Source organism: Apteryx rowi, unplaced genomic scaffold (genome assembly GCF_003343035.1).
Source record: "Apteryx rowi isolate R43461 unplaced genomic scaffold, aptRow1 scaffold_966, whole genome shotgun sequence".
In the NCBI taxonomy this organism is placed as follows: domain Eukaryota; kingdom Metazoa; phylum Chordata; class Aves; order Apterygiformes; family Apterygidae; genus Apteryx; species Apteryx rowi.
Window position 1 is genome coordinate 175,406 of NW_020451278.1, and position 27,666 is coordinate 203,071.

Here is a 27,666-nt window from a genome sequence, read left to right on the forward strand (position 1 = left end):
CACAATTCAGTAAAAATACACTAAAACTGACACATCACATGTAAAATATTTCAATTTACTTTTAAGTAATCTTAAACCTTTAATTATGACAATAAATACAAACACTGAATGCAGCTTTAAGAAGCTGTGCAGAACAAGTAGATATGAAAGCTGTTGCACAATGCATCCACTGGATCTTCCACAGAAAGAGATGTGTAAAAAGCTGTTTCTTTTTTGGTTGTCCTATGACCCAAGGCCTAGTATTTCAGTTTTTGGCACTGGATTCCAACAAGTCTTTTGCTTCATTTATTTTTGTTGCTAAATAAGGTGATCCACCTGAAAAGGCAAAGGAATACCATTCACATATTGGTATGAAATATCAGACTCCTTCTCTTACAGCATCCTGATATTACTCGATTTTATTAGCTCCTCCTTCCTCAAAAAATCCTTTTCATAAGACTGCTTTAAAAATGTCATTGATATGAAGTAAAATAATGAGTAGGGAAACATGACAAAAATGTAATCAAAACTGAAACGACTGAAGAATAATGCTGAACAATTCATCTCAGAAGTCATTCTGATGAAGCAAAGTCTTAAAATGATTCTTTGAAAACACTTTAAATTAGCGTGACTTAGACTGGCAGTGCAGTGTTGCTGCAAATGTATGCAAGGTCAGCTGTCTTGAATGTTCACGTAAAGCTGATTGCTATTATTCCCACCCATCTCGAAAACTGAGAGGCAAAATTTTATCAAAAACCAAAAAACAGCCCCCCTCAGCCTCTCCCATTCTAGACACCCAGAATTACCAGCCAGAAACCATCACATTAAAGCTATTTAAACATGGTATGCCTTCTAACTTCTAGTCCTGAACACTGTCATTGCTTTACGCTCCATCTAACAATTTGCTTACAGTTCAGTGGTCTTTTTGTGTTTGTTTTTTTACTCTCCCCTTGAGTACCAACCATCTGCCTACAGTCACTGAAAACAACATTACAAAGTCTATATCAGTAGCTTAACATTTACTAGAATACACCTGGGTTTTTTTATTATTATTCTTTTTACATAAAAAGGTGATTTCAGTAATACTGTGCACTGGATAGCCTTTTCCAAGGCCTCTGTCATAATTTTTCATTCAGCAGAAAAGATAGTGATAGAAGAAACACACAGAAGAACAAACATTAAACATATGTAAATAAAAACAAAAATGCAAGGCTTTCTTTAAAGACTTCTTTAGGACATTCCTGCAGGAATCCAAATCATTATAATCATTTCACAGTCTAATAAAACAACTGRAAGAAGCAATGGAGTTCAGTTCTCTTGTTCGTGTTTTGGTTTTGTTTGAATGTAGTCCTAATAGTTAAGACACATTTGAGGAAAGTGGAGCAGGGAAAGAACAAGGTAGAGAAATTGACTACTGGAAAATAAATAACTTTAAAAAAAAAAAAACTATAAGCTTTTTAGCCAGGAATAGGATTTACTAGGTTGAGTACTCCTTGCTCCAAAGAGTAGACAAGAGTATCAAACAATAAAGACTATAAACTGCAACAATGTACCCCAAGTAATTTTTAGCCATGCGTTGATTTTCTAAATGCCAAGAGCGCATGATCTTAAAAGTAAATTGAAATGTGCTAGAAGTGTTTTCACTACATTTACATCCTTAAGTGCCATATTAATTTTGTAGCCCTCCAATGAGAGAAAATTCAATCTCATGATTGCATAAGTGTTTGTTTATAATCAGGCGGGTCCAAAAGACTTATCTCTTCCTCTGTTTCTGCGAGCAAGTATTCTTTCAAAAAATTAGTGACTGAAAAAGTTAACATACAATGTATCAATATAAAAATACTTTTAAACAGAATTATGTAAGGATTAATGCACAACTGTTTTAATAGCCCTTACTGTGGATGTTATTATGACATCTTCTGTATATTTCTTATTCCTAATAATTCTCTTTTCAAAGCTTCAATTCTCAGCTAATATATGCAGCTTTTTAAAATCAGTAATTATTGTCCTTTATTCTACCTACTCCAACTGATAAAATATTTTAGAGTAACATTTGGCAGTTGAATATTATTTTTAAAACCATGGCTTTGTTACTAGAGCCCTGAAGGAATCAAGATATCTATGTAAGCAAACAGGTCTCTGCTGCCACATGTTCAAGATTACTCCAGGCCCTAGCTCTCCAGCTAAAGACATTATACAATTTTTTTTTCCTGTGGCTATACCAACAGAGCTGCAGGGCAGCACAAAGGCACAAACCCCTTAAATTGGTGTTCCTACCGAGAAAACAGTTCATCTTGATAGCACACCGGAGGCCTCCAAAGCCTACAATATGTCCAGCAAACCCTACACTGTGCCCAGCTGTAGGTGCATTACAGCTGTAAGCCTGGTCCCTTAAAATGTATAATCTTTGTTACAGGAACCATCTCTCTAGGTCTACTCAGCATCCACACTGAGATTCACGGTTCTGGCTCAGGTCTCTGGATACTGCTACACTAAAATTTAAAAAATTAATTATCAAAAATTTTAACCTACTATGCACTCTGCTGGTTAAGAGATCTCTGACGATCACAACATATTACAAACGTAGAAAAGAACTTCTCCAGTTTTTGTTTGTGGAGTTTATACATTGCAAAAAGTGTAAAAAAAAAAAATGAAGTGGTGTGACATCAAATAAGCAGGACAGCTTTAGAATTAAGTTGAGGGGTGAGGACAGCAAAGAAAAGCATCAACTAAACACATTGCCAAGTTATTTTTTCATTTTCTTAAGATGGGGTGCAGGCAGGGAACCCTGTAATCCTGTCAAAAATATAAAAAACTTCCAATTCCCCCTTTTGACTTCTGAAATACAGTGCAACTCTTCACCATCTGTTATTTTAAAGTAGAAACAGCAATGAACATATGGGCTTTCTTTCTCAACCAGCTGTAGTGTAGTTAAAGTYATAATAATAGCCTTTCTGTAAGATGAATTTACATTAAAAACCTCGCCAGTAAAGCAACAGTGCACAGCTTCACAGTTCTTCCAAAGGATTTCAAATTTCCTTGAATTCAGACCAATGACATAGTGACTACAGAACACTTCCCCACAGAAAGTTACTTTCAAACATGTGACTGCTCCATCCCAGTTCAAAACAGGAATGTTTAATGTAAAAATATTATTTAAAGGTAAGAAAAAAATGAGCTATAAGTTTCTTAAAGTGTAAAACAGTGGTCCATGAGCTCATGGTTTTGACTAAAGCAGCACAAGTCTAGAAAATAACCTTAAATAGAGCTGTACAACTTACTACAATTGTGGTTCATAAAGCCTGGGGGGAAGCGGTCTGTTTCATCGGAGAGAAAGACACACAGAACTTAAGTCTAGTCTATAAACAGAAATCATATAGTTGCATTGATTGTGTTCATTTACACAAACAGCAAACTGAAGGACCTCATTTAAGCCTCTTCTTTTTCAGCTTTAGTTAAGAAAAAACAAGAATTACCTTTATCAGGATGATTCAAAATCATGATTCTTCTATGGGCTGTTCTGATTTTGGCCTTGCCAGCAGACGGACTACAAAAATAAATTGAAGTGCTCACCATAAATTCCACCAAACCCAGGCTATAAACTAATGATTTATACCGGCTTCAAAAACAATTAAAATTTGAGATTTTCACCATCTTGTGGACAAAACACAAAACTGCATCTTTGAGGAAGTAACACATTAACAAAGGCATGTGAGACACATTGAGAAGGGTATTTTAAAAAAGCCTGTGTATTTGAGGCATACAAATATCTTTCAGGTTTTTTTGAACTCAATACATCCACTGCTATGTAAAGTAAACAAATTTTAAAAAAAAAAGCTCTACAGTAAATCTACTTTGCATTCTTATCATTAAATGTGGAAAACATTTTTTTCTCCCCTAGAAAATGGGTGTTTATATGACCAGTGACAAAACAAGTATTTAATATTACCRTATTTTATTCTACTGTAAATATTATTATTGTTGCTATAAATAATTCTTTCTGCTGGGGCCTGAAAAAACAGTATTTGTTATTTTTGCAAAGCTGTTCAATGTGTTACATTCAGGGATATGTTGATTTACAAGTGCTACATAATGTTGTTTCCTTCAATGACAGATACGTAAAACATGTACTTCAACTAAATTAAATATGTACCTTACCAGACAAATAACCACTTATGGATGCAGTGTGCCAGCACAGTAGGTTATGGTATGCAAAAGAACAGTAATATTTAAATTTGAATGGTTTCATTTTTCATAATCTGTTAGCATGGAAAAATGAACCAGTGTTTTCTACTTCAGATCACTTCTTAATCAGTGATAATTCAATTAATTAATCTTTTTGTAGATAGAGTTTGAATGCAAGGTATCAGCCTAACTACATTCCTGAAGTAAACAACCTGTAATTATTATTTTGTCACAGGGAATTTAGAGTCTGTTGCAAAAATACTTCACAGAACTGCACAAGAAAAGAATACTTCAAGGGAACGAAGTAATCCAGAAAGAAAGAATTAAGAGAGGGTGAAAGGTCTTGAACTATATAGCTCCAAAAATGAAATGATTTGTTCTCAGATAGCTAAGCATAACAATTATCTATATTTTGACCTGTAAATCCCTTCTTTAATACTGTAACAATATAAAGGAAAGTTGATATATCACATTTAGAAATTCAGACCACAAAAGTCAAATTCTGGAAAAGCTGTAGTTACATATTATGGAAAATCATGCAGGTTTGCTCTGAAAAGCAGCTGTGAAATTGGTATTTTAAACCAAATTTGTTTGATCTAAAATACTATTCAAATCGAATAGTTTATAATATACTGCTTATTCTGCAGTCATGACCGGTCACTGAAGTCACTACCAAGAAAAACTCTGTCAAATCATATTTAAACCTCATGACCTGAGTCACACCAACATAACACGCTTCTGATATCACAGGTTTTCCTCTGGCTGAAACTTCTATCATCTTGGAGGACCAGTCAACACTTGACAGCAGGGCTGCCATTTAGCAGCACCTGGACAGGCTGGAGGAATGGGCCTACAGGAACCTCATGAAATTCATCTAGGACAAAGGCAGAGCCCTGCACCAGCAAAGGAAGAAACCCTGCAATGACACAGGCTGGGGAGCAGCTCTGCTGAAAGGGACTTGGGGGACAGCAAGAACATGAGCCAGCAGCACGCCCAGCAGCAAAGGCGGCCAACAGCCTCCCAAGCTGTATTAACCAGAAGGTCGAGGGATGGGACTATCCCCCTCTGCTTGGCACTTGTCAGACCACATCTAGATCCTGTGTCCAGCTCTGGGACCCCCAGCACAGGAAAGACGTTGACAAGCTGGCGGGGGTTCAGCCAGGGCCACCAGGGTGGTGGGGGCCAGAGCACTGCCCTGTGAGGAGAGGCCGAGGGAGCTGGGCTTGTTCAGCCTGGAGAAGAGGTGGCTACGGGGGGGCTTGCAGCAGCCTCCCAGCACCTACCGGGAAAGAACTGAGAAAGCGGAGCCAGGCTTTTCACAGTGGTTCACGGCAGGAGGATGAGAGGCAACGGGCAAAGACTGAAATAAGAAGTTCAGGCTGGACACAAGGAAAAAGCTTTTTCCCCATGAGGACAGCCTAGTGGTGAAACTGGTTGCCCAGAGAGGTTGTGCAGTCTCCATCCTTGGTGGTTTTCAAGGCCCAACTGGATAAAGTCCCAAGCAACCTGGTCTGACCCCGCAGCTGACCCTGCTTTGAGCAGAAGGTTGGCCTAGAGACCTTCTGAGGTCCCTTCAACCTGAGCCATTTTATAATCATATGCTATACCTACCTGAGCAGCAAATTGGCCTTTTTTTGCTGTTTTTGTTAAAAAATAAATAAATAAATAAAAGGCAAAAACAAATCATATTTGAAGCATGACTTTCAAACCTAAAATATTTTTCTTCTGTTTGTACACTTATACGATGATTTTAATGTAATAGCCTAATTGCTTTTTTTCATTTTTATAAAAAAAAAGTTTAATGTGTATGTAAACTAATGTATGTTTATTTAAATTCATTTTTATATTCACAAGCAATTAAACATTTCCTACAGACAGAGAAACATTGCATCTTGTTTCATGGCAGAAATGGTACAAAGTTTCGTTCACTTTTATCTAGAATTTTAACTTACAATTTTCATCAGACATATTATCTAACTTCAGAAAGTTCAGCATTAGCAATCTGATGGTAGCAAACTATTACGCTTAATTTTGTCTATTGTTTGGAAAATACTCATAACATTTGCACTTCCCATCTCATCTCAGACATTCCCCCTCCTCTCCTACCAGCAGTTCCTTCTACAGCATATTTAATTGTTAAAATTAATGCTATTCTCATAGTGAACTTCAGTAATCAGCCCTGCTTCATGACAACTAATGGAAGAACAGTAAAATTTAAAATTACTGAACATTTCCAATACAGTACTTTGTAGCTTTCAACACCTTTTATACAGTTTAAATGCAAACAAAGCATATGCATGCTTTTACCAAAAACACTACAATCCTACCAGATGGTTATTAACGAGTAACATCTGAAATGTATAAAAAGTCAATACATTTGAAATGTAAAAACAACGGTTAAATGCTCACCTTTATCATACCTTGTGTTTATTATTTCTAGAGTGCTCATACATACTTGGCACTCAAAATAATGAAGAATATCTCTGCCTTAAAACTTAATATAACTTGGAACTAATGACACAAAAGACAAAAGTTACACTAATAAGATCAGTGTCTAGTCAGATCTGGTTTGTGCATACCCTGGTAGTTTTCCTAAAACTTTAAAATTGACTTGCTTTTTTTTGGTAGCACTGTTATGGCACAGGTAGCCCTGTTATAGGACAGGTAGCACTGTTATAATTAAGTAAACAGTGAGTTAAAACTTGGTCTATAAAAGTGTTTTTAAACAATGTGAAAACTTCCTATAAAGATATTAGCCATGCTTCTATGCAACTAAAGACTCAATCCTTTAAACACTAAAGAAGAATTTCTCTCAAATGGCATTCACAAGACTGAGCCCAAACACACCAAGCAGTGTCACCATTCTAGGTGTGGACTCAAGCTATTAAAACTAAAAATAAAAGCAGATTCTGATTTAACATGTGATGAAACTTCAGATGTGAAGCAAAAGAGCAGTGTTCAGGCTAAGCATAGCCAATACAAACACACTTTAATAAGTTGCAGTGTGCTACTCTGGAAAAAAATCACTGAATCTGCCCTTATAACTTAAAATGTTAATACGTTATCAAACTTAAAGGTTGAAGGAAATATGTCTAAGTAGCACTCCTATTAATTTCCTGCTCAGTGTGCAAGCATGAAACATTTCAAATAAATGTAATCTTTTATTTTACAGTTTCTTAAAATGAATGTTACATCTGCGTAATCCCCATTACATTAGAAGTAAACATAAATAGTACATTGAAACAGGATTTTAACTCCTAATTCCCACCTGGGAATTCCCTGGAAATAATTTTCTTTGGAGATTATTAAAACCATCCTCCCCTATATTTTTAATCTTAAAATTCAGAGCCAATCTGAACCAGAAATAGGAAACCTACTACTTAAAGCCCGATCTGTCCCTCTCATCTGGAAAGCCTTCAAACTCACTGTTTGTTTTTATAGAAAACACTAAGATGGATGCTACCACTAGCCATCCAGATATTTCGGAAAAAAATCCATTGATTCCTCAGCCTGGAAATGATTTCCTATACTGGCTCTAAATTACAAGTCTCTCTGAGTATTTTTGTTTGAAGTATGCTCCAATTCTTTAAACAAATCAAAGGGGGGGGGGGAATAGTGACTTATGAAAAAAAATGAGAAAAATTGATTTGCTTTCCTCATTTATTAATACAATCTACAATATTGCTTATCTCAAGGGTTTTTTGGGGKTTTTTTTTGAGAACAGGCCCTGTGATCACACTAATTAGCATAGTATGTGCTATTCTGATTATTTCTAGAGCACCAGTTCTATTCTCCACTGCAATATGTTACCATGCCTTCAAGCCAAACACAGGTTGCATGTTTTATTAGTATTTTAGTGTTTGCTTTTTAGCTTAAAGAGAATATTAGAATGGTTTATGAGCCATTAGAAGCCTCAAAAAAAGAAAAGGTTAGGAATTTGGCCAGAGTATCCCACATTCTTGCAATATGGATTTTTTCATTCAAGATTCATCAAGAAACAGAAATATATTAATGCAACAGACCTACCTTACACCTAAAATAAGACTAGCTTCTCGCCTACTCATTTTCTGTTCAAATCCTCCTTTATAGTAGGATGAAAGACTCTATAAAGAAGAAAGGAAAAACAGGAAATAATTAGTTCCATGCACAAGGTGCCAGAACCTAAATCGTAATATATGAGCCCATTCAGAGCATTACATTTGTCTGTAATTTATTTTGAAGGTATGGAAAAAGTACAAACCAGACAATATCAAAGGACTTCTCCTGGGTTTTAACACATATAAAAGCTGACTTAAAAATGACTGTGTTTTTACAATCTTCTACTACTAATAAGAGTTATTAACAGCTACAGCTACTAAATTCCTAACTTGGGGTAAAATAGTCCAGAATCAAAGTACACGCTGGCATGAAGTGGTACACTGGGGGGAGGGGAGGGCAGGTACCAAGGAAGAGAGTCTTTCATTTAACACAGCTTTGGTACGAGTGCAACGGAAAGTGGCAAATGCGACATTTTAAAAGGATTCTGGCATCTATGGAATTACGGACAATCACTCTGATGTCCRGATGTTTCTACCAAGAAAGCAGGTATAAATTATAGTAAAAGGATAAGAACAGATAAATATTGTATACTGATGAATAGTCAACTTAGTTTTTACAAGGAGTAAGACCTCAAAAATATATTAAGAGTTCCTTGATGGAACCACTGACCATGCAGTCAAGAATGACTTGTTTGGTTAATGTAATTTGCTTGCATTTCCAAAAGATTTTGAACTGGTCCCTCATTAAATTGTTCTTCAGAAAACCAAAAAAAGACAAGGCAGCCATGGTTTAGGAGAGAATGTCTTCACATGGGCAAACAAGTGGTTAGAACACAAACAGCAGATGGCCGACTATCTCCATGAAAGAAGGTCACAAAAGGATTCGCAAGGGGGTCTGTGCCAATGCCATACTCAATGACTGTAAAAAAGGGGGCTCAAAGTTGTAAAAGACATCCAACACCAATAAATATAAAACAAGGCACACTGAGAAACAGAGTTTGTAACTTCAGCTTAAAAATCATCTCTATGTATGTAAGCTTTTACTACATAGGAAAAGCATCCTAGAATTTTAACAAACAATTCTATGGAAACTTCAGTTCAATGCTTAGTATTTGTCAAGAGAGCACATAAATGCATAAAGATACAACCAACTGTTGAAGAACGGAACCAAAAACCGGTCTCAATCAGTGGCCTGCCCTCCTCTCAGTATTGTCCACAAAAGCAAAACAAAAAGCCCACAAACCAAACAAAAACTAAATAAAAAATTAGCATAGAACTACAACCTCTATTGCAGGAAATCACTGGAAAGTAGCAGAGCATACAGGAAACCCTAACCTATGTTTGCCCTTATGTCCTTTCCTAGACACCCATTATTGATGAGGATTAGAAACAGGATTTAAAAAAAAAAAAAAAAAAAAATGAGAGAGGGAAAAGAAAATTAAAGAGAACGAGATGGATATGAAAGTAAATAATTATAACAATTAATTGTCATTGGAAGGAAAAGGAAAAGGGTTGAAAATATATTTGTCAACCCATAAATGCATTTTTAAATGAAAAAAGTTACTGAACCACCGCTGACTGTTAGCTGTGATCTCCGCAATGCAAATGCTTCCATAAGAAGAATTAAGGACTAGCCTGCTGCAATACAAACAATTCTCCAAGCTGCACAAGCCCCAGAGGCAGCAGATGTAATTCTGAGACAGCCTGCCTTTGGGAACCAGCACACAGAAATCACTTGACAAGACTGAAGTTCTTTCTTCAATGCAAAATTTATCAGCTGGGGAAGAATACACTTCTTTTGTTGCTATCAAAGGGAAGTCTGGCTTGAGAACTGAGTTGTTTTTTTTTTAATGTTCCTTTTACCCCCAAGTAAAAAATGTGCCTAGTCTTTCATAAAASATTTTTCCCACCAGCTACTAAATACATCCATTCACATCCAATAAGAATTTTGCCTTACGTTTACACAAGCTCCCTCTCAGCTAACTTCAAAAGCACCAAAGCATTTATAAGGCTCTGGTTATGATATCAAAACATAGCCCTTAATTAAGATTAGGAGCAACATTCACCCAAAAGTATTGTTCAGAAATACTTCACCTGCTACTAATACACAATTGTCTCTAAAGGCGATGATCCCCTAGTGTAGCCATGAAATTGCAAACAGCCACACAGATTTCCTGGTGTGGTGCTGTGATCTGAAACAAATTTTCTTTTTCTTCTCCCCCGCCACCATACATCAAGTATCCATTACTTTAACACTTCAGTTATCAAAACTGAAGCAACTGCAGACATGCCATGCCTACATCAAAAAACTGTTGAAGAACCATTGCTATAGGGTAACACAGAGCCAGTCTGTAATAGTGCACATCAACATTACAGGTTAGAATATGTAATACTCGGGGAACACACTGGGCCTTCTCCAGTCCTTCAAGAGGAGATGATCCTAGTGACTTAACAGTCACTGGGTAAGGCCCTTGAGTAGGTGAAACTGCACAGAAATTTGACAAGGACATCTAACAATTAAGGGCAGGAGAGAGGACAGAAACATAATCTAACGTCTTGTGAAACATTTTCCAAAATTCTCCCTCCCTCCCCTCCAAAAAAAAGGCGGGGGGGGGGGGGGAGTAAATACACCACACAGATGGATCTCTGAAAAGGTTAATTCCTCTCTGCTCTTCAATCCTAGCATACAACTCTAATCCAGGAGGACACTGGTTCACTGTTCATGTAGAGAAGAACAATATTTGAATTATCCCTAACATAGCTCTTCTCTAATCTTGGAAGTCTTCATCTGAAGTACTGACCATGCTAGCTCATTTGAAATCAGGGACTACAGAGGGTTGGCTGTAGGCTTAAATTCAGAAATACCTTTTCATGTTTTTAAAGCACATTTCCCTGACACTCTTATAACCTCAAGAAGCCTCAGCTCAGTTAGCTTCCAAGAGGAATGAAAAAAGAAATCCTGTGGTCTGTGCCCTTGGCACAAAACCAAATCTGAACCAGAGCCTTCAAAAACATCATGTTGAATTGGTCATCAAGGAAAAGCCCTTTCTTCTCAGAAGTGAAGCATATGGCAAGAATAATCAACTTCTTAATTTAAGATCTTGCTCCTAAATGGAACATAAAGCAGAAGGAAATTAGACATAAAAGCCATTTTTCCCCTTGGTTAGAAGAAGGAGAAGAAACATTAAGTCTTACTTTTAGGAAACATCTTGTCAAATTTCTAGTTCCCAAATAGAACAACTTTTGCATGCTATTCATATTAAAGCAAATTTATTTTTTACATTTTAATTGTAAGTAATGGCCAATGCAACAATACTTTGATATTTTTCTGTTGTAAGAACTTCTCAATGACTGAGCAGTTCCATCACTTTATCATTTATTAATCATGACTGTCACAAACAATTTCTGTACTGGAAAAATCATTGAAAAGTGTTCTCCATTTCTTCATACTTCTGAGGGGTTGGGGCAGAGGGTTCTATTTTGTTTACTTGATTTCCTTTTGCATGCTGCTACTGTTTAGCAACTTACATARGCAAATTCTGCTTCCTGAACAAATTCTATTAAAAGGGGTGGGGGGGGATAGGAAATGCAAATAGGATTTGCTCTGTGAATATGTATTCGCTCTTGCAAATTTTCACAAAAGGCAGTCAGCTAAGAAAATCCGATTGATTAGCACTACGAAATCTTCAAGATACTTTCCTGCACTGCACAGGGTAAATGTGATTGCTGCTTCCGTGCCAGATCAGAGAGATGCAAAAGGCCACAACTGAGACCAGACATTACATCATATTATATGAGGCAGTATTTTTTTTTCCTGAAGACTCTGCGTGTTGCTTTGCCAACAATATAGTCCCCTCCTGAAAAGGTGACAAACACTGGAAAAAGGGGGGGGTGGGGGGAAAACGCACAATATAATAACAAACTACTGAGAAGATGCGTTATAATATATCATATAATTTGCTAAACCCAACTTCCACTTCCTTAGCTTTGCTCAGAAAATTTTATAAAACAGATTGCAAATTATATTATTCTTTAGAAGCTTTATTTTCAGTGAATGACAAGACATGACTGCTACCCTTACCTCTCATTCAGAATTCTATGAGACTGAGCAGAATCAGATCCAATTATGGAAAGGGAGTGCAAAAATCTCTAATGAAGTGCTGTAGAAGAGACCCTTTCCTTCTGGAATACAGAACTTTCAGGATTGTGGAATTTATGGATTTTAAGGGTTCATTTTGCCTAGAATTGCTATTTTTATAGCTCAATCCTCAATATCATGGATCCAACAGGGAAAGCTAATGCTATTGAAATACTTTCGATTTTTTTCCCCCATTTTAAGATATTACTGATATTATGATTAATAGCATTAAGGTCTGTCTGGGGAAGAAAAGCCAGATGACTATTTAGGCTATGCTCCTACTGGCAACAGAGTCACATCACTACACAAAAAGGCAGAACAGTGTCACTGGCATTAGTGACACAAGCAACAACACTGGGTTCATACTAAAAAACCATTTCTCTGGAAACCAACATGATGGCTTGCTGTAGAGGGGAAACGACAACATTTCCTCTTATGTCTCCTTCCACTGAAATAACACAGTAGAAAATCTGAAGATTAAATTACAGAAGTATTTACAGTTCAAAGTTAAGTCTATATATTTAATTGCCATAAATTAAAGTTAAATGGAAGGTAGAAATTCAGAGCAAAATGTAACAAGTTTTACTTGTTACTTCTAATTAAAAGATAAGCCTAATTGTTGATTATACATGTTATTTATTTATATAAGTAAATAGAAAGGGGCAGAGACTCAAGATACAGCAGTACAAGCATTTAAAATGATCTCTTCCTAATTGCTCTGCTCGACTTCACCTAACTTATTAGTGAGTTGGAAGAAAGGATAAACAGCATCTGAATTATTTTCTGAGATTGCAGCTATCATGAACTGTGACTCCTACTGCAAACAGAGGAAAAAGGAATTTCAAATGGGGGAGGGAGAATGGAAAAGGTCACAAAGAGAACCAGCTAGCTTAGAAATATAAAGCTCTTTCATACCTTCCCACAAAAGGAGGTCATGAGGGAAAGGGTTTGATTCTAGAAAGCTAGAGTAACCACTGAAAACTCCAAGCACCACAGGAAACCAGAAGAGTAACACTAAGCCTAGACATTAAATATCACAGCAGATGTTTTTTTCCAATAACATGGTTCTTGTAGAAGTACTAACTGCTTGATTTCCATTAGTCAGCATGGTTTAGAAGGCAATATACTGCAAAGAGAGGCAGTGAAGGAGCTAAAGCATAGATTATATTCGGCAGCTTCAAATTCTCCAAATGAAATCAGGTGCAGACATAAAAATATGAAGTTTGGACAATAAGGACTTACACAAGTAATAACTTACTTGGTAATTAATGTTTTCTCTTTCTATTGCTTTAAAGAAAAAATACAAACAGGAAATAGTTGATTGTAAATGGCAGAAAAAAGTCCTAAAACATGCGATCAAAGAAAGCAGTTTTAGAGCAGAAAGCCTAAATATCTTGGTTGAGAATTAGACAAGGGTCCTAAATTTGCACCATGCTTGCAGAAGAATAAGTATTATCATTACCCTCATAAATGTGAAGTTAATAAGTACATACAGTTAACAGCAAACCAGAAGAGAAAAACAAAGTTTTACTGTATAGTATTCAGCAGGTAAAAGATTGTGTTATACTGAAATCTTTTATTTTTAAGTTCAGAAATAGAACATGAGAAGAAAGATACTGCACTTCAGATCAACATAAAATTCTAGGCTTCCAGGAGGGGTTTGAAGGCAGAAAAAGAATGCAAGTCCAGGGATTAGGAACAAAGTGAGAATTTAGATGCTCCCAGGTTGCTCTTTTTCGTTGTTCATTAATTCTGTAGGGCTCAAAATCATTAAGAATAAAAGCAGATAGGCTGTAGTGAGTTTGGCTCAGCCAGTATAGTGGTTCTGAAGGCTGAGGGCTACAGTTTCTCCAGAACGGACACTTCCCTGTGCAGCAACATGTCGTATTTCCATGTGTTAAAAAGAGTCACTGTCTGCACTCTTATGTGTGCACGTCTGCATTTAGAGACTATAGCTTATATCCACAAATGGATGAAAAGAATGCTGGAGTAAAACTTGTGGGGAGGAAGGATGAAGATTGAAGCTCACGCTACTCTGAAGCTGTACGTTCTTATTGCTAACTACTTTTTAGGAAGCCTGTAAGTCAGGCTGCACACATCATATAAAAGCAACAGAATTCATAGTACCTGCAAGTCCCCTTTCGCTTTGTGGCAGGCAAGATGGGAATCTCTCCAAAAGGGATGTTAAAAAGTCTTTTTGCATTGCTGTTGTGTGGCCAGTGCCAAGGAGAAATAGGACAGAGAGCAATAACTTATGCTTATCCGCATGGCAATTAAGGACAAGTGTGGGCCAGCCCCAAAGGATAGTCCAAGTTTCAAGTGTCTTTCCCTTCCACGGAAGCTTGCATTTGATCAAGCTTGCACCTTCAGAACGTGTACAGACAGCCAACAAATCCGAACTCTAACTTCTGCCCATTCTTGATATGCAGCATATAGRAAAGTCCTGTGTTGCAGCTGGCCTCACACAAATAGGTATGATGCTAATTAACATTTTTTTAAAAGCCTACCTTTAATATGCTTTTCAGGAAATAATAACCTACAACAGCTACTCCATCAACATCTTCCCCCACCAGCATCAAAAAGGGCACTATATCCTTTAAACAAGCAGACACCTATCTCAGTGGGAATTACTTTACTCAGACAGGAATGGAACATGTTTATTTACCAGAGAACAGTGTAATCAGCAAAGCTAAAAAGCAAATGCTCTGGAACAGTCCCTGTATATGCTCCTCTGACAACACTCAACTTTCTCCCTCTTTATTATTATATTATTTGTTATTATACTTTTAAATATATAGGGCAAAAAGAAGAGTAGAAACTTGGTTAAAAGTTCCAATTAGATGGGAAACATAAAATAAAAGACAGCTCATGTGAACAAGAAAAGAAGCTTCCTCTCCTCCCTCCTCCCAGCTTTGGCAACCTTTCCTAGAAGTTTCCCTATCAATTTTTTTTCTGGATTTTAAGAAGCTGAAAATGAAAGTTTAGTCCTTTAGATACAGTCTTAAAAAGGAAATTGCAGTCGTCACTTTCATAATCTCTAGCCCACTTCAGCTCACTTTAACAATTTCTCATAAACTTACCAGCAAACAGTTCTGAAAAATGCAACATCACTTCAGAAAAATTAAAACTGCTTATCGGATCTCACAAACATCTTCTGATATAGCTTATAGCTTCATCTACAGGTGTTTAAAATATATTAGATTAACACTAGAACATACGGAGTAAGGAACAGCCCTGTACTGGAAAAAAAAAACAACTTGCACTTACTATATTCTACATCAAAGTGGCTCCTTTTTAAATACTTAAAATATAGATTCATAAAATTAACATCTAGTAGTCTCTAAACTTACAGAAGTTGAAATGCTCTTTGCTGTCTCTGTAATTGCTTGCTCCAATGGTTTCCAGAGGTGGAATGCATAACGACCTGAAAAAGATTGAAGTTAAAAGAAATTATAATCAACATTCACTAAAAATAAATAAATAAATAAATAAATCTCTGACATCTGTTCACCGGCTTATAGCAAGAATAATTTTGGTTTAAAAATCAAAATCCTTCTTCATTGTTAATCTTTTCATCTCATTTATTTGCTGTCCAACACTGTTGCACTTTATTGCTTTCCAAGATGTTCCCTGAACAGCCGGTTTTGGAGGCCTGCCCAGCAGAAGTCCCATGGTGAACTTGCAATGGTTTATATTTTTTAATCTTTGTACTATAGGGAGCGAAAAAAGAAGTTTTATATACTTAATCTAAAAACATAACCATGACCGGCAAAGATTGTGTTGGCTCACAGAATAAATAGATTCAAATGCATTTCAATATGACAAATGGAGACATCTGTCTTGTGACTTTTAAGAAAGAGGGCAATATGCAATTTTAGCTTTGGATATACATTATTTACTAAATACTGTTCAAAGGTTATGTCTTAAGAAAAAACTGTCTGTACTACAGGCTTCTTGCTGTGATTTTGTAAGCTTACTCACACATTTTGCAAGTACTGCATTTTTTATTTAGTTACAAAGAGAGGATCTTCTGGGATTCACCACCATTCAACTCCCCAATGGCAGTAAATATGTCTATAGCTAAGAAAGGCTATATGAACTCTGTAAAGGGACCTTACATCAGACTGTTCTTGGAAGCACAAAGTAGGTTTACCAACTTCAGAATCAAGATTTGTGCTATGCTACTGTAGGATTTTCCCTCTAAGTCCCCTCCCACACAATTTTTGTTTTGATTAACTATTCATTAGCAATGTAACTTACTACCATACACAATGTAAAACCATTTATTAAAAAGGCACTGCATTATTCAGATAGTATCTTGCTTTCATTCTCAAAATATGGGATGTCTACATAGGTTATTTTAGTCATCTAAACATGTGCCTGTATTAACAAAGAAGTTAAAACCACAGTTGGAATATCACAGCTGAAAAGCTGTGGTGTATTAATATATTACCTCACCTTCTTAAGGCTTTCTCTTAACACTTCTTTGCTAGCTGTCACTAATTGCACAACTCAGTCAGCAGAAGAATTCTGAAACACTCCTCTTCTGTGTCTATACAAACACATATATTAACCAACTACTTAACAGGTGTGCATCCACCATCAAAGAGTTTGTTTTTCCTTCCCTTAATTAAAAAAATAGCAGTACCCACAAAACATCTGCTGAAGCTTGGTGTAACATGTTCATCTAATGTTTTTATTCTTGGCATGAACATTTGTACATAGCCAAATATGGCCAATCTGACATCCTGAAAGTAATGAAAATCAATTTGTGTATTTCAAAACCAGAACAGACCACTGTTATCATCTAGTCCGAGCAACTCATCATGTATGTCATGTTAAACCCACGACCCGTGGTTGAACTAGAATCTATTTTTCAGAAGAACATACAGCCCAGATATAAAGAGTTCAGGTAACCGACAGTGTACTACAGAAACAGCTTACTATGATAAGTCACTATGGCTGCTAGAAACTTGTAGTTTTCTCCATTAGAATTTGTTGATTATCACCTTCCCACTAAAAGATCCTGCTGTGTTCTTTTATACTAAAGAGCTTCCACTGCAGTATGCTAAAAAAAGATAAAGTCATCTTTTCACATTACATTTTGAAGGCAAAAAACACAGATGGAACTCCTTTAGCCGATGCCCATAAAATAAGTTTCTCCAGCTGTGACTTCTTCAGAAAGCATTCTGGAAATGTGTCAAGGATTTTGAAAGGACAGGAACTACAACTGGACACAATTCTCCAGTAGCACTCTCAGGCAACCTTTCTACTTCCCAATTTATTTATACTCCCAAGAACTCCATCAACCCTTTTAGAAACAGCATCTGACAAGTGCCAGTTCCACGCTCTGTTGGTAATTTAGCTTACCTGCAAATGCAACAGTTGCAACACCAAGTCCAACTGCTATCATAGTTCTGGCCTAAAGCAGAAAAATGGAAATCAAAATAAACTGCAAACTTGGATTTAAAATGTATTCAGCTCCTACTTAGTGGCAAGCATTTCTGATGTCCGACTTGGACATTTCATATGTAATTTATCTGGAAGACAAGGAAGAAGTTCTGTGTTCCACAGAATACATTATTTTTATTGTTCAGTCCCATTATTAACCCATACCAATGCTTCAGGATTTAATTTGGAACTACTCATTAGCAACTTAGTGAATACATACTGGCAAACAGCTAACAGTATGTAATAAAATAAATTAATAAACAACCCAAGGCAGACAACTAATCAGGACCACCTGAAATAAGTCCCACAGATTAGTTCAACACATTTTGAAGTGATGATAACAGGAAGTATCAGTGTTTTACAAGAACATGAAGAGTTCAAAAACTCTAAGGCACTGGATATTGTTTCACAAAGTCTTTTACTGGGAATATCATCATGACAGTGCTTGAAAATAAGAACAGAATATTAACTTAAACTCTGTACTTGGGCTTGCCCATTAAGAAAAGAACCGTGATCCCAGCTGCTTCATAGCATTCCTTCAAAGAAGTCAGTCCCATCCCACAGTTAAGGCCACAAAGGTAACTTGGGATCTTCCATCTTTCATTGTTTGACCCATGGAAGCCCCAATAAAGACATGAAGCCCCGTAACTTCTTTTCACTGCCTACTGTCAGTTTCTGGTTGGATTCTATCTTATAGCAGATATTTGTAAATAGAATTATGACACTCCTCAGGCAGTTTTCATCATCAGCTTAAATGCATTTTAAGTCTAGCATCTAATTTAGGTCACACTGAACATCTAATTTATGCCACAGTATCTCCTAGCTTTTGCTAAATCTAAAGCCCTGGAGTACATGTATATATTTTCCTATACAGCGCTTGAAGGTCAAGTATCTCAAGAAGAACAATAAGAAATATCTCCATGTTAAATGAGAAGCTTTTAAAAGATATCCAATAAAAAAATCTGAAGAAAGGACTGACTCCTCACATCTCCAGAACTCAGGGCAGCCAGCACTGAAATGGAAAGCCTATCAATCCACTTCTGAAGACCCTATATATAATCTGAAATGAACTCACTCATCTTGGTGTAGTCTTACGGCATTACCTGTCATGTATTATCATATGATAGCTTAATAGTGCTTTGAACTTTTACTCAGGAAATGAGAGAAATCAGATGAGGCCTTTTCAGCCTGAATTCAAAATAYATCTACAGTAAAAATTCCTTTATCACCAGACTGACTCTAAGTGTGGCTTTCTGCTCCTATAATTATTTCTGTATTTATCCAGTTACTGTTTTATACATTTTCTACCAACAAGTCTGAGAGCAGGACTGGAACCCCAAATTTGAAGGTGTGTGCCCTAATAACTGGATTTGGAGCCACATTCCCTTTGCTTGTAAGATACCTGGGGCTAAAATAGTCTGTCCTTAATTGTACTCAACTTTTCTAACCAACTCTTTCTAGACAGAGAGGGAGCAGGGGAAGAGTTGGGAAATACAGGCTTTAAAGCCTTTTAGATTTGGATTAGTAGTGGCTAGAACACATCAACAACTTTCTCAGCCTGTAGACAGCTGCGTAAAACACAGGCATTACCATTGCACCCGGTTGCTCCCTACAGCTACGTCTCTGAAGCAAGGTGACTGGGATTGCTGTCTGCAATATTGAGTTCAGCATGGAAAAAGTGGTAACCTGCTCAAAGCCTATATATAAGAAGTTGTATTCCTCTACATATAGCTTCTGGATCCTAACATGTTTTAGCTGGACACCTACATCCTATCTACTCAAATGGGGCTATTCTAACCATTTGCATAACATAATATTGCCATTTCCTAGAGAGGTTTCTGTTAAAAAAAAAAAAAAAAAGAAAAGAAAAAAAAAGAAAAGCATCTCTCCCTAAATATGCTGAAAGTAGAGATTAGGGGAGTTTTAGCCAGCAGTGCTTAAAAATCTACTTGTCCTTCCCATTTTAGGTATCTAACTCTCCCACTTCAGTGTAGCTTTCAGACTCAATATTAGCATCCATTTCTGAATGATAAGCATGTAAAAATAATGCAGTAGTTTTATGTCTGTTGTTCCTTTCAGTTCCACAAAATTTCTCTTCATCTTTAGACCGTGAAAAAACATAAGTACAGTATGTTATCTTAAATGTTAGAGGATATAAGATAATGAAGCATACAGTTCATCTCCTCACTAAACTAATAACTCTTTCCACTTGTTCTCACAAATCAGTTTTGTCAGGCTCTCACTACTCAAAACCTTCCACAAAATTCTAAATCCTATATTTAGACAGTAAGCAATGGTCACAATATTTCTGGAAATATTTTGTAACATTATAGACATCATATATTATTCGCTATYTTGTAGTTTGCGATCATGGGATTATATTCACTAGAGACTTTCCACGACTTAGTAAAAGATTCTAGCTGTCACTCTGAACAAGTGGTTACAGTTAATTAAGAGCCCAACAATGTGTGAAATAGTTCACATTGGAAAAAAAATAATATTTATTAGCTTCTGCTTGTCAAAATTAAGTTATACTTACTTTACCACAATAAAGGTGGTTTAAGTCAGCAGTGTACAGCAAGGCATTGAGTCACTGACAAGGTATTAGCAGCAGACATCTCATCACAGGTAAGGTAAAGCACAGAGATCAGGCTAAAAAATAATACCCAGACTCTGTCAGCTCAATGTAGAAATAGCTTAAGTGTTTTAAGAGCAGTCTGGGAACACAATATAGAGACCCCTGAGGGCCCTAGATAGAGTCAGCCATGTCCACTGGGGTATATTATATCAATCTCAGTGGAAAGTGTTAGCAGCAGATTAAGAAAGAGTGGCAGCAGCTCTAGAATAGGAGTGGCAAGCAAGATCAACAGGAATCTGAAGACCAGCCAGAAAGCGAGGTAAAACTGATGGGGAGCTCAAGCCAGAGAGGCATGAAAGTTTGCCTACAATTTCAAGTGAGGTAGAGCTACCAAAAAGGCTGAGGCTCACTGGTCTAGGATAGTTCACCTTATCTGTGTTACCAAGGGGTTAGGGAACAGTCATGTGCCACAGCTTACCCAAGAAATGGTAACTTGTGATGCTGAGGCATTTTGAATGTTTGCCATGGGATGAATATGTGATGGGATGACTATAAACATGTGAAAAAAAATGACTTTAAATCTAACAAAATGAAAAAAAAGTGTATAGTCTATCTCTTACTGACACAAGCTCTCTTATAAAATTTTTGATAATTTCAAGTACTGATCAGTAAACCCTTTAAGTCCAGCTTGCCTCCGTTTCCTTATTTACATTCACTTATCTCAGATGATTTAGAAGAATAAATCAATGTTTGTCCAGTGCTTTGAAAAATAAAGTGCTAAATATTATTCTTACAATGAGTGCAGACCTTCAATTAAATGCATTGATTTCTTGTCAACATTAAACGAGGGCAATTCACTATCACTCTAGAAGGGCCCAGCTCTTTTATGACATAAGACAATTATCACCATGACTATTTTTGGTTCTCATTGATTGAAAAGGCATTTTATTTCAGACTCATAAAGGCTCAAGAAATTAATAAATACTCACTGACTTTCAGTTATGAGAGAACTGACATTCATTTTTTTCAAAAAAAAGTGCTGTTAAGAAATTTCCAAGATGTAAGTTTAAATGAAAGCATTCTCTTAAGATCCAAGAGGGAAAAATAAAGAAATAAAAGATTAAAAAGTAGCATCTGTCCCTTTCTCTATTCGAAGCATCGTCTCCCAAAGGTTAGTCATCAGCTCTATCCTATTCTGCTGATTTCAGTATTTTAATGTTACTATGTAGTTCAGTTTTCAGTAACAAACCCTCTCAGACACAGACAACAATAAAGAAAGTTTTGCTAATCTACAAAACAGAGTCACAGAATAGTTGGGGTTGGAAGGGATCTCTAGAGATTGTCTAGTCCCCCTGCTAATAGCAGGGCCAGCTACAGCAGCCTGGCCGTAGGATTTTCTTTATTCCTTTGAGAAACATGTATAAGAAAATACAAACATTAGAAAGGCCAGTCCAAGACCTGACTTACTGCAGTAACAAGTTATTCTTGGCAAACAAGAGGATAAAGCATATACCTCCAAAACACACAGTATGTTAATTAATATGTCATATACTGTTAGCATACAGAGATCTATGGACAATCTTTTAATATATAACTTTCCAGGAGCTTTAAATGAATGAGATATTCTTTCTGCAAATTCCTAATCCACAGTGCTCTGCTAACCTAACCACATTCAAAAAAAAATGTAACAGCAACAACAATGTTGTAGCCTTTCCCTCTATGTAATAGAAAAAAAAGACAAGTTAAAACTCATAAACATAAAGATAACTTATGAAAATTATTTATTTTAAAATTTTAGCACAACGCTACTACATCTGACTACTAGCTACCAGAACCACCTTTATGACATAAAGGTTAAGACATAGCTGTTTGATTTGAATTTTATATTCTGACTCTTCTGTCACAATCAGGAAAAATACCCTTCCAGGTCAAATGAAAAATATTTTGCTCTTTTCATACAACAAGAGCTCTGCTGTCTTTTGGGCATCATAAAGCTGCAGCATAATGAAATAAAAAGCACAGAGAAAATTATCTGTTCTGGGTTGGACAGCAGTTTGTTATTAGTCCATGCTTAGTAATGAGTCAGCACAATAGGAAATATGTATCTCTACTTAAATAAATACACAAGTGTAAATTACTTGCTTAATTAAAAACATAGTTCTATAAAGTATTTTAAATGTTGTATATTGCTAAAAAAATATGATTCACAAGTATCTTAAGGCAGAGTACAAAAATATTTCTAAAACTATTTTTTCCTTTAATAAAAATTCTTGACTTGAAATAATCAGTTGTATCCATCCTTGAAGTTAAAAGAATGTTTCTATTCTTCAGAATAGCTACAGCCTACTGGAAGACTGTCTTAAAGCAAACCTCATAATTAGCTCTAGTTGGAGCAAGATACATTTTATAGTTGGACTATCTTATGCAGCTATCTGCAACAGATTTGATTTCATAACCATTTTCCTTCCAGTCTTATCTTCCTATGAAATCTAATTCACTTTCCAAAAACAAATTAAAAGTTGTTTCAGCTAGATGTTCTTTTCCATACTCACCCAACTCTCATGTCAATTTGTTTTATATATAAAACTATGCCTAACATTTCTGACTTTTTCATAGTAAATGGTGACAGAGCTACAGATTCTCTAATAATAGTGTTAACATAAGGCATTCAAGCAAATCTTCTTGAATATACATTAATTAACAATATCCTCTTGTGACTATCCTCAAGAACAGACTCTGTATTGCTATTGTTGTTCTTTTATCTCTCCAAACTCTCATGCTATAGTAAAACAACTATGAAAATAAAAGTTACCAAGATCAGCTGACTTCAGCCAACATCCTGGACACCTCACAACCAAGATTCAGGGTAGGATATAGAACAGAGCTCTTTCAGCCCTAAGAGATGGATGCGGTTGTTGTCAGACTTTGCCTCTACTACAAATCTTTTCTTCTGCTTTCAATACTAGAGCAAAAAGGTATTGTTAATCCTGTATGACATAAGAGGCCAGCTGCATGGCACTATGGTTCTTCTTGCTATTTCTCTCTAGTAAAATTTTGGAATTTGGTTACATACAACTTGACCTCCTTCTGAAGTCTTTAGCTGGGAATCAATGAGCATGCATACTGTTTCCTCTTCCACTAACTATCTACACAAGAACATCTACAGGAACTGTGAATATGTTCCATTGCCAATAGTATACTATCATATTCCCTTCTGCTGAACAGAAGGAGTCTCCAGCTATTACAGAAATGGTTAGCCTCTACCCATTTTATTCCTCAAAAAGCTTGGATGAGCTGGTACAGCTACATGTAAAAGGATGTCTTAGTACCTGGAGACTCAAAGGTGAATTATCTTCCATTTTTCCACAACACAGAGCTGACCACAATAGTGCATGGATTTTGATTTAGAATTCTTAAGGTTCATAGCACCTGGATCTGGATGTGAAAACACCGCAGCTGGCCCAAATGGTCCAAGTATGGCTGACTAATGGTACATGGTTTAGGCTACCACAAACACAAAGCCCCTTTTGAAATCTTTCATCTCTTCTGTTGCAATGTCAGTTGCAGCTATCATCAAAACAATTACTGGATCAACCTTCAACTCCACTAAAGCTAAACTTTAACCCTATGAATCACTGTGACAGCAACACAAAGCAATGTTGAACACAGCCCAGAAAGAAATGCTTAAAAGCAGAGAATACTGTATTCTTCACTGAAAGACCTGGTTAGAGAATAAATTTCAAGAGAAGATTTCAGTAATCCAGAATCTAGTCCTCTTTAAAAACCTACAACAGACTCTAGACCATAGCACAAATACTACAAAACAACTCACACTAACAAAGGAGCAAAGCCCACTAACCCCAGATGCAACTTCTATCCCAGACAGGCAAGAAGATCCAGGGACTCATAACATTCACTAGAAATTACACTGTTACCACTCCACAGGGAAAGCAGACAGATGTGACAGTGATGAGTTTCGGAGTAAATTTCTTAGGATTACACAACTTGCTGTCAAATACACAGAAAGACCCTCTTGGAAAAAGATATTCTAGTCCTAGACTGTAATATCAATGAATGAGTCATTGATAGAGAACTTTGATTTTTAAAAATTGCAGTGGTTTTTTTTAATAAATTTTATAGATGCAATAACATGCAAATAATGAAGTAAGGTAAATGCATAATTGAGGCAATTTTAAAAGCATGAAAGTTTTTTTCCTCGGTACACTATAAATATGTTTAGCTTTAGCCACATAAACACTGATAAGCGCTTTAAGCACTGATCCAGGGATAAAGTCAAAAAACCCTTCTCACTAGAGCCTGGCATCATATAGGGAACTCAGGAGATATTTTGCCTCCCCTTCCAGACCTGTTCAGCCTTTCCCACCTGACAAGTTGTCAGATGAGAATTCCTCTTCCCAGAGCTTTACAAAACCATTAATATTCAGATTTGCGGCAATAAAACTCAACATAAGTGAAAATTTCACAGATAACATCTTTTTTATGATAAGGCAACAAACTTCAGGCCTTGTCCTCTTGTGCCTTAGAAAGCTTAATCAACACAATGTTTAACACAGGGTCAGAGGAGTTCCTACTTCGGTTCGTACCGGGGAGCTGAACTGGCGCTTACAAGGCTGGGTATTTTACTAGGCCCCCGAAGCAGAGCCACATCCCCACGCGGCAGTCAGCGCAGAGCACAGCTCAGCCGGGGCGAGACACCCCGCGGCCGCCCCCCCGGCGCCCGCACCCCCGTGCAATCCCGCCTGCGCCACCCAGGGCCACGCTCGCCCCCAAAGGCAAGCGGACACAGGGCTTCTCCCCCAGCGGCGCTACCGACCGGTCTCCCATCCCCGGGGGGGAAGGAGAGCCGGGATCCACCTGCCCGCAACCCCATCTCCTCCCAGCCGTTCCCCCTTGGGGGTTAAAGCCCGGGACCGGGAAGAAGGGCAGGGGCCCCCTCCCGGCCCAACGGTCCGTCAGGCACCCGGGGGGGGCACCTCCGCCGCCCGCGGACCCCTCAGAGGCTGAGGGGAGGGGCGGCCGGGCGCCCCCGCCCCTCGCCCCGGCTCTGCGGGCGGGAAGAGGAAGAGGAAGGGCAGAGCGCGCTGTCCCTCCCCCCCTCCCCGTCCCGACGCAGCCGTCACCGCGCTCACCAGGCCTCGGTCCAGCTCGGTTTGGCCCTTGCCGGTGCCGGTAGGGACCCTGGCGTACTCGGCATCGCGCAGGCCCTCGGAGGGGGCCCCGGCTCCCTCCATGCCGCAGCGCGACGGAGGAAAGGGGCGGGGAAGCCGTTATAGGTCGTCCGGAAGGACAAACCAGTTGGAAGGACGGAAACCAAAACTACGCGCAGCCTTCCTCCCCCCGCCAATCATCCCGCCGAATGGGCGGGGCTAGTGCTGGCCACTTTCCCACGCCCTCCCAGCCCTGCCCCGCCCACCTCGCGTCACGGCGGGGGCCAGGCGGGGAGCGGCCCCGCCCCCATATCCCCTCCCCCTTGCGGGGCTGGGCGCGGGCGGCCGCCTGTGGGGGCGGGGCTCGCCCCTTCCCCCCCCACCCGCGCCTGGCGCCGTCACACGCGCGGTTGGGTGGAASCGGCCGGGGGGCGCGGCTTTACCACCGTGGAGCCTGCCCGCCCCTCCCCCCCCTCGGCGGCCTTTGGAAGGCCCCGCCCTTCCCCTCACACCTCCATGAGGAAGGGCGGGCGCTGGCTCGCGGCTCCTCGCGGTGGGGGTGGAGCCAGCTCCTGTAGGAGGTCCTCCTGGTCTTGCCATGTTCTGGCCTCCTGGCTGGTGTGAGGGGCTGGAGGATGAGGGGCTACCTGCTCTAAATCCCAAGGCAATCAAGAAAAGAAGCGGCGGGGGGCGGGGGGGGAGAAAGAAAGGAAGGGATGAGAGTTAATTTATGTATAAGAATTAGAGTGAGAGGAAAGAGAGTAAACACTTGAGAGGATGAGGCCACACAGAAGTGATTCATGTCCCCCTTCTAAGGGAATATAGGATTTTAGGAAGGGATATAAACATCAGCAGAGGAAAGGATAAAGAAAAATTGATCTGGGAAGACAAGCAACTGATTATGGGGTTTTTTAATATTTATATTTTGCAAGTTGGTTATGTGTGTACATGCTTCAATATATTTATATAGGGATTTCCAGAAAATGCTCAAAGTTAAATTCATAGTTTGCCTTTCTGAAAATCTTCAAGTGATATGTCAAATGCAGTTATCGATCACCACCRTTAGTCCTGCATCACAGATTGATAAAATGTTCAATCTCTTTTCAGTACTGCAACATAACAGATTTTCTTTTGCTCTTATCCTGGTTTTCTCTCCCTCTTACCTGGTAGTACTGGCACTGGAATTGAATTGTCTGCAGATTATTAAGCAGTGTGACTCAACAAAAAGAATTACTCTTTTTATCTCTTATTTCAAACACTACTTGTTCTTTTAAGGCATAATTCGGAGCACGTATCATGGTTTTGTATATCTGATTGATATCCATCAATCTTCTGTAACACCGAAATGCAACTGCTTTAATTCATCTCTCAGTATCTTTTTATAGTACAGCCGCTATTAACAATAAAGGTGAATTGACCATAAATAATATTACATTAATCTTAGGCAGAAGTATAAATGTAACTTTCTACAGCACAGAACTCACTGGATGTTGTATGATGATCCATTTTGGAAGAAGTATATTTGCTTTTACTTCTTCATTGAACATATAACATATGATCATATATGATTAATTTTTTAAGCCTTCAGTGGAATTGAATTTCTTGTAATCTTAAAACCTATTTTAAAATCAATAAAAATGTCCCCAACTAATCATTTTTCTGTTCATTGATTTGTACAGAAGTCAGAAAAAATAGCACATCCCTTACTACTTTTTCAATTAGTAAACTTAGATTAAAAAATATTAAATGAAAATTACTAGAATTTAGAAGAGGTTTATTTCTTACTTCCCTTCTCCTGTGTGTTATTACAACTTGTTTAGGAGGTCTGAGTTTCTCTTGATGGCACAACGCTCGTTGTCAAAAGATAATCAGCCACAAGAGAAGAAACATTAGATGTATTTGTTTTAGGGAAAAAAACTGAAATGGCAGGAAATAAAAAGCCAAACAACTAAGTGTAGGAGAAAATAGGCAAATCTGTGAAGTGAAAGACTTCAGAAAAGAACAACATTGATTTTTTTCAGCTTCCATAACATTTACTCATATTGAAAAGTACCTACCCATAAAGTAGCTTCTTTGAGTCCAGTGGGACAGTGAAGTGAATGGGAATTACTCATTTAACCACCATATTTG

At 37.8% G+C, this 27,666-nt stretch overlaps 1 protein-coding gene across 1 annotated transcript; it reads right to left on the reverse strand.

Annotated features, from left to right (window-relative positions):
- Nucleotides 1–34: 34 nt before the first annotated feature.
- Nucleotides 35–25,744, reverse strand: DNAJC15 (DnaJ heat shock protein family (Hsp40) member C15). The gene is made up of 6 exons (XM_026054749.1): nucleotides 25,519–25,744; nucleotides 17,710–17,761; nucleotides 15,690–15,763; nucleotides 8,191–8,267; nucleotides 3,456–3,526; nucleotides 35–315 (listed from the first exon to the last, which is right to left on the reverse strand). Exons 1-6 carry the CDS (start codon nucleotides 25,618–25,620, stop codon nucleotides 245–247), a joined length of 447 nt encoding a protein of 148 aa, XP_025910534.1. The 5' UTR covers nucleotides 25,621–25,744; the 3' UTR covers nucleotides 35–244.
- Between the last annotated feature and the right edge of the window lie 1,922 nt (nucleotides 25,745–27,666).

What these genes read in the sequence shown, in the direction of transcription:
- DNAJC15 (XM_026054749.1), bottom strand. Translation starts at nt 25,620, where the DNA reads ATGGAGGGAGCCGGGGCCCCCTCCGAGGGCCTGCGCGATGCCGAGTAC. An exon ending in AGTCTTATTTTAGGTGTAAG is followed by an intron (nt 3,527 to 8,190) that starts GTAGGTCTGTTG and finishes TTATTTTTGTAG; the next exon opens with TCCGTCTGCTGGCAAGGCCA. An exon ending in TTTGAATCATCCTGATAAAG is followed by an intron (nt 316 to 3,455) that starts GTAATTCTTGTT and finishes TTGCCTTTTCAG; the next exon opens with GTGGATCACCTTATTTAGCA.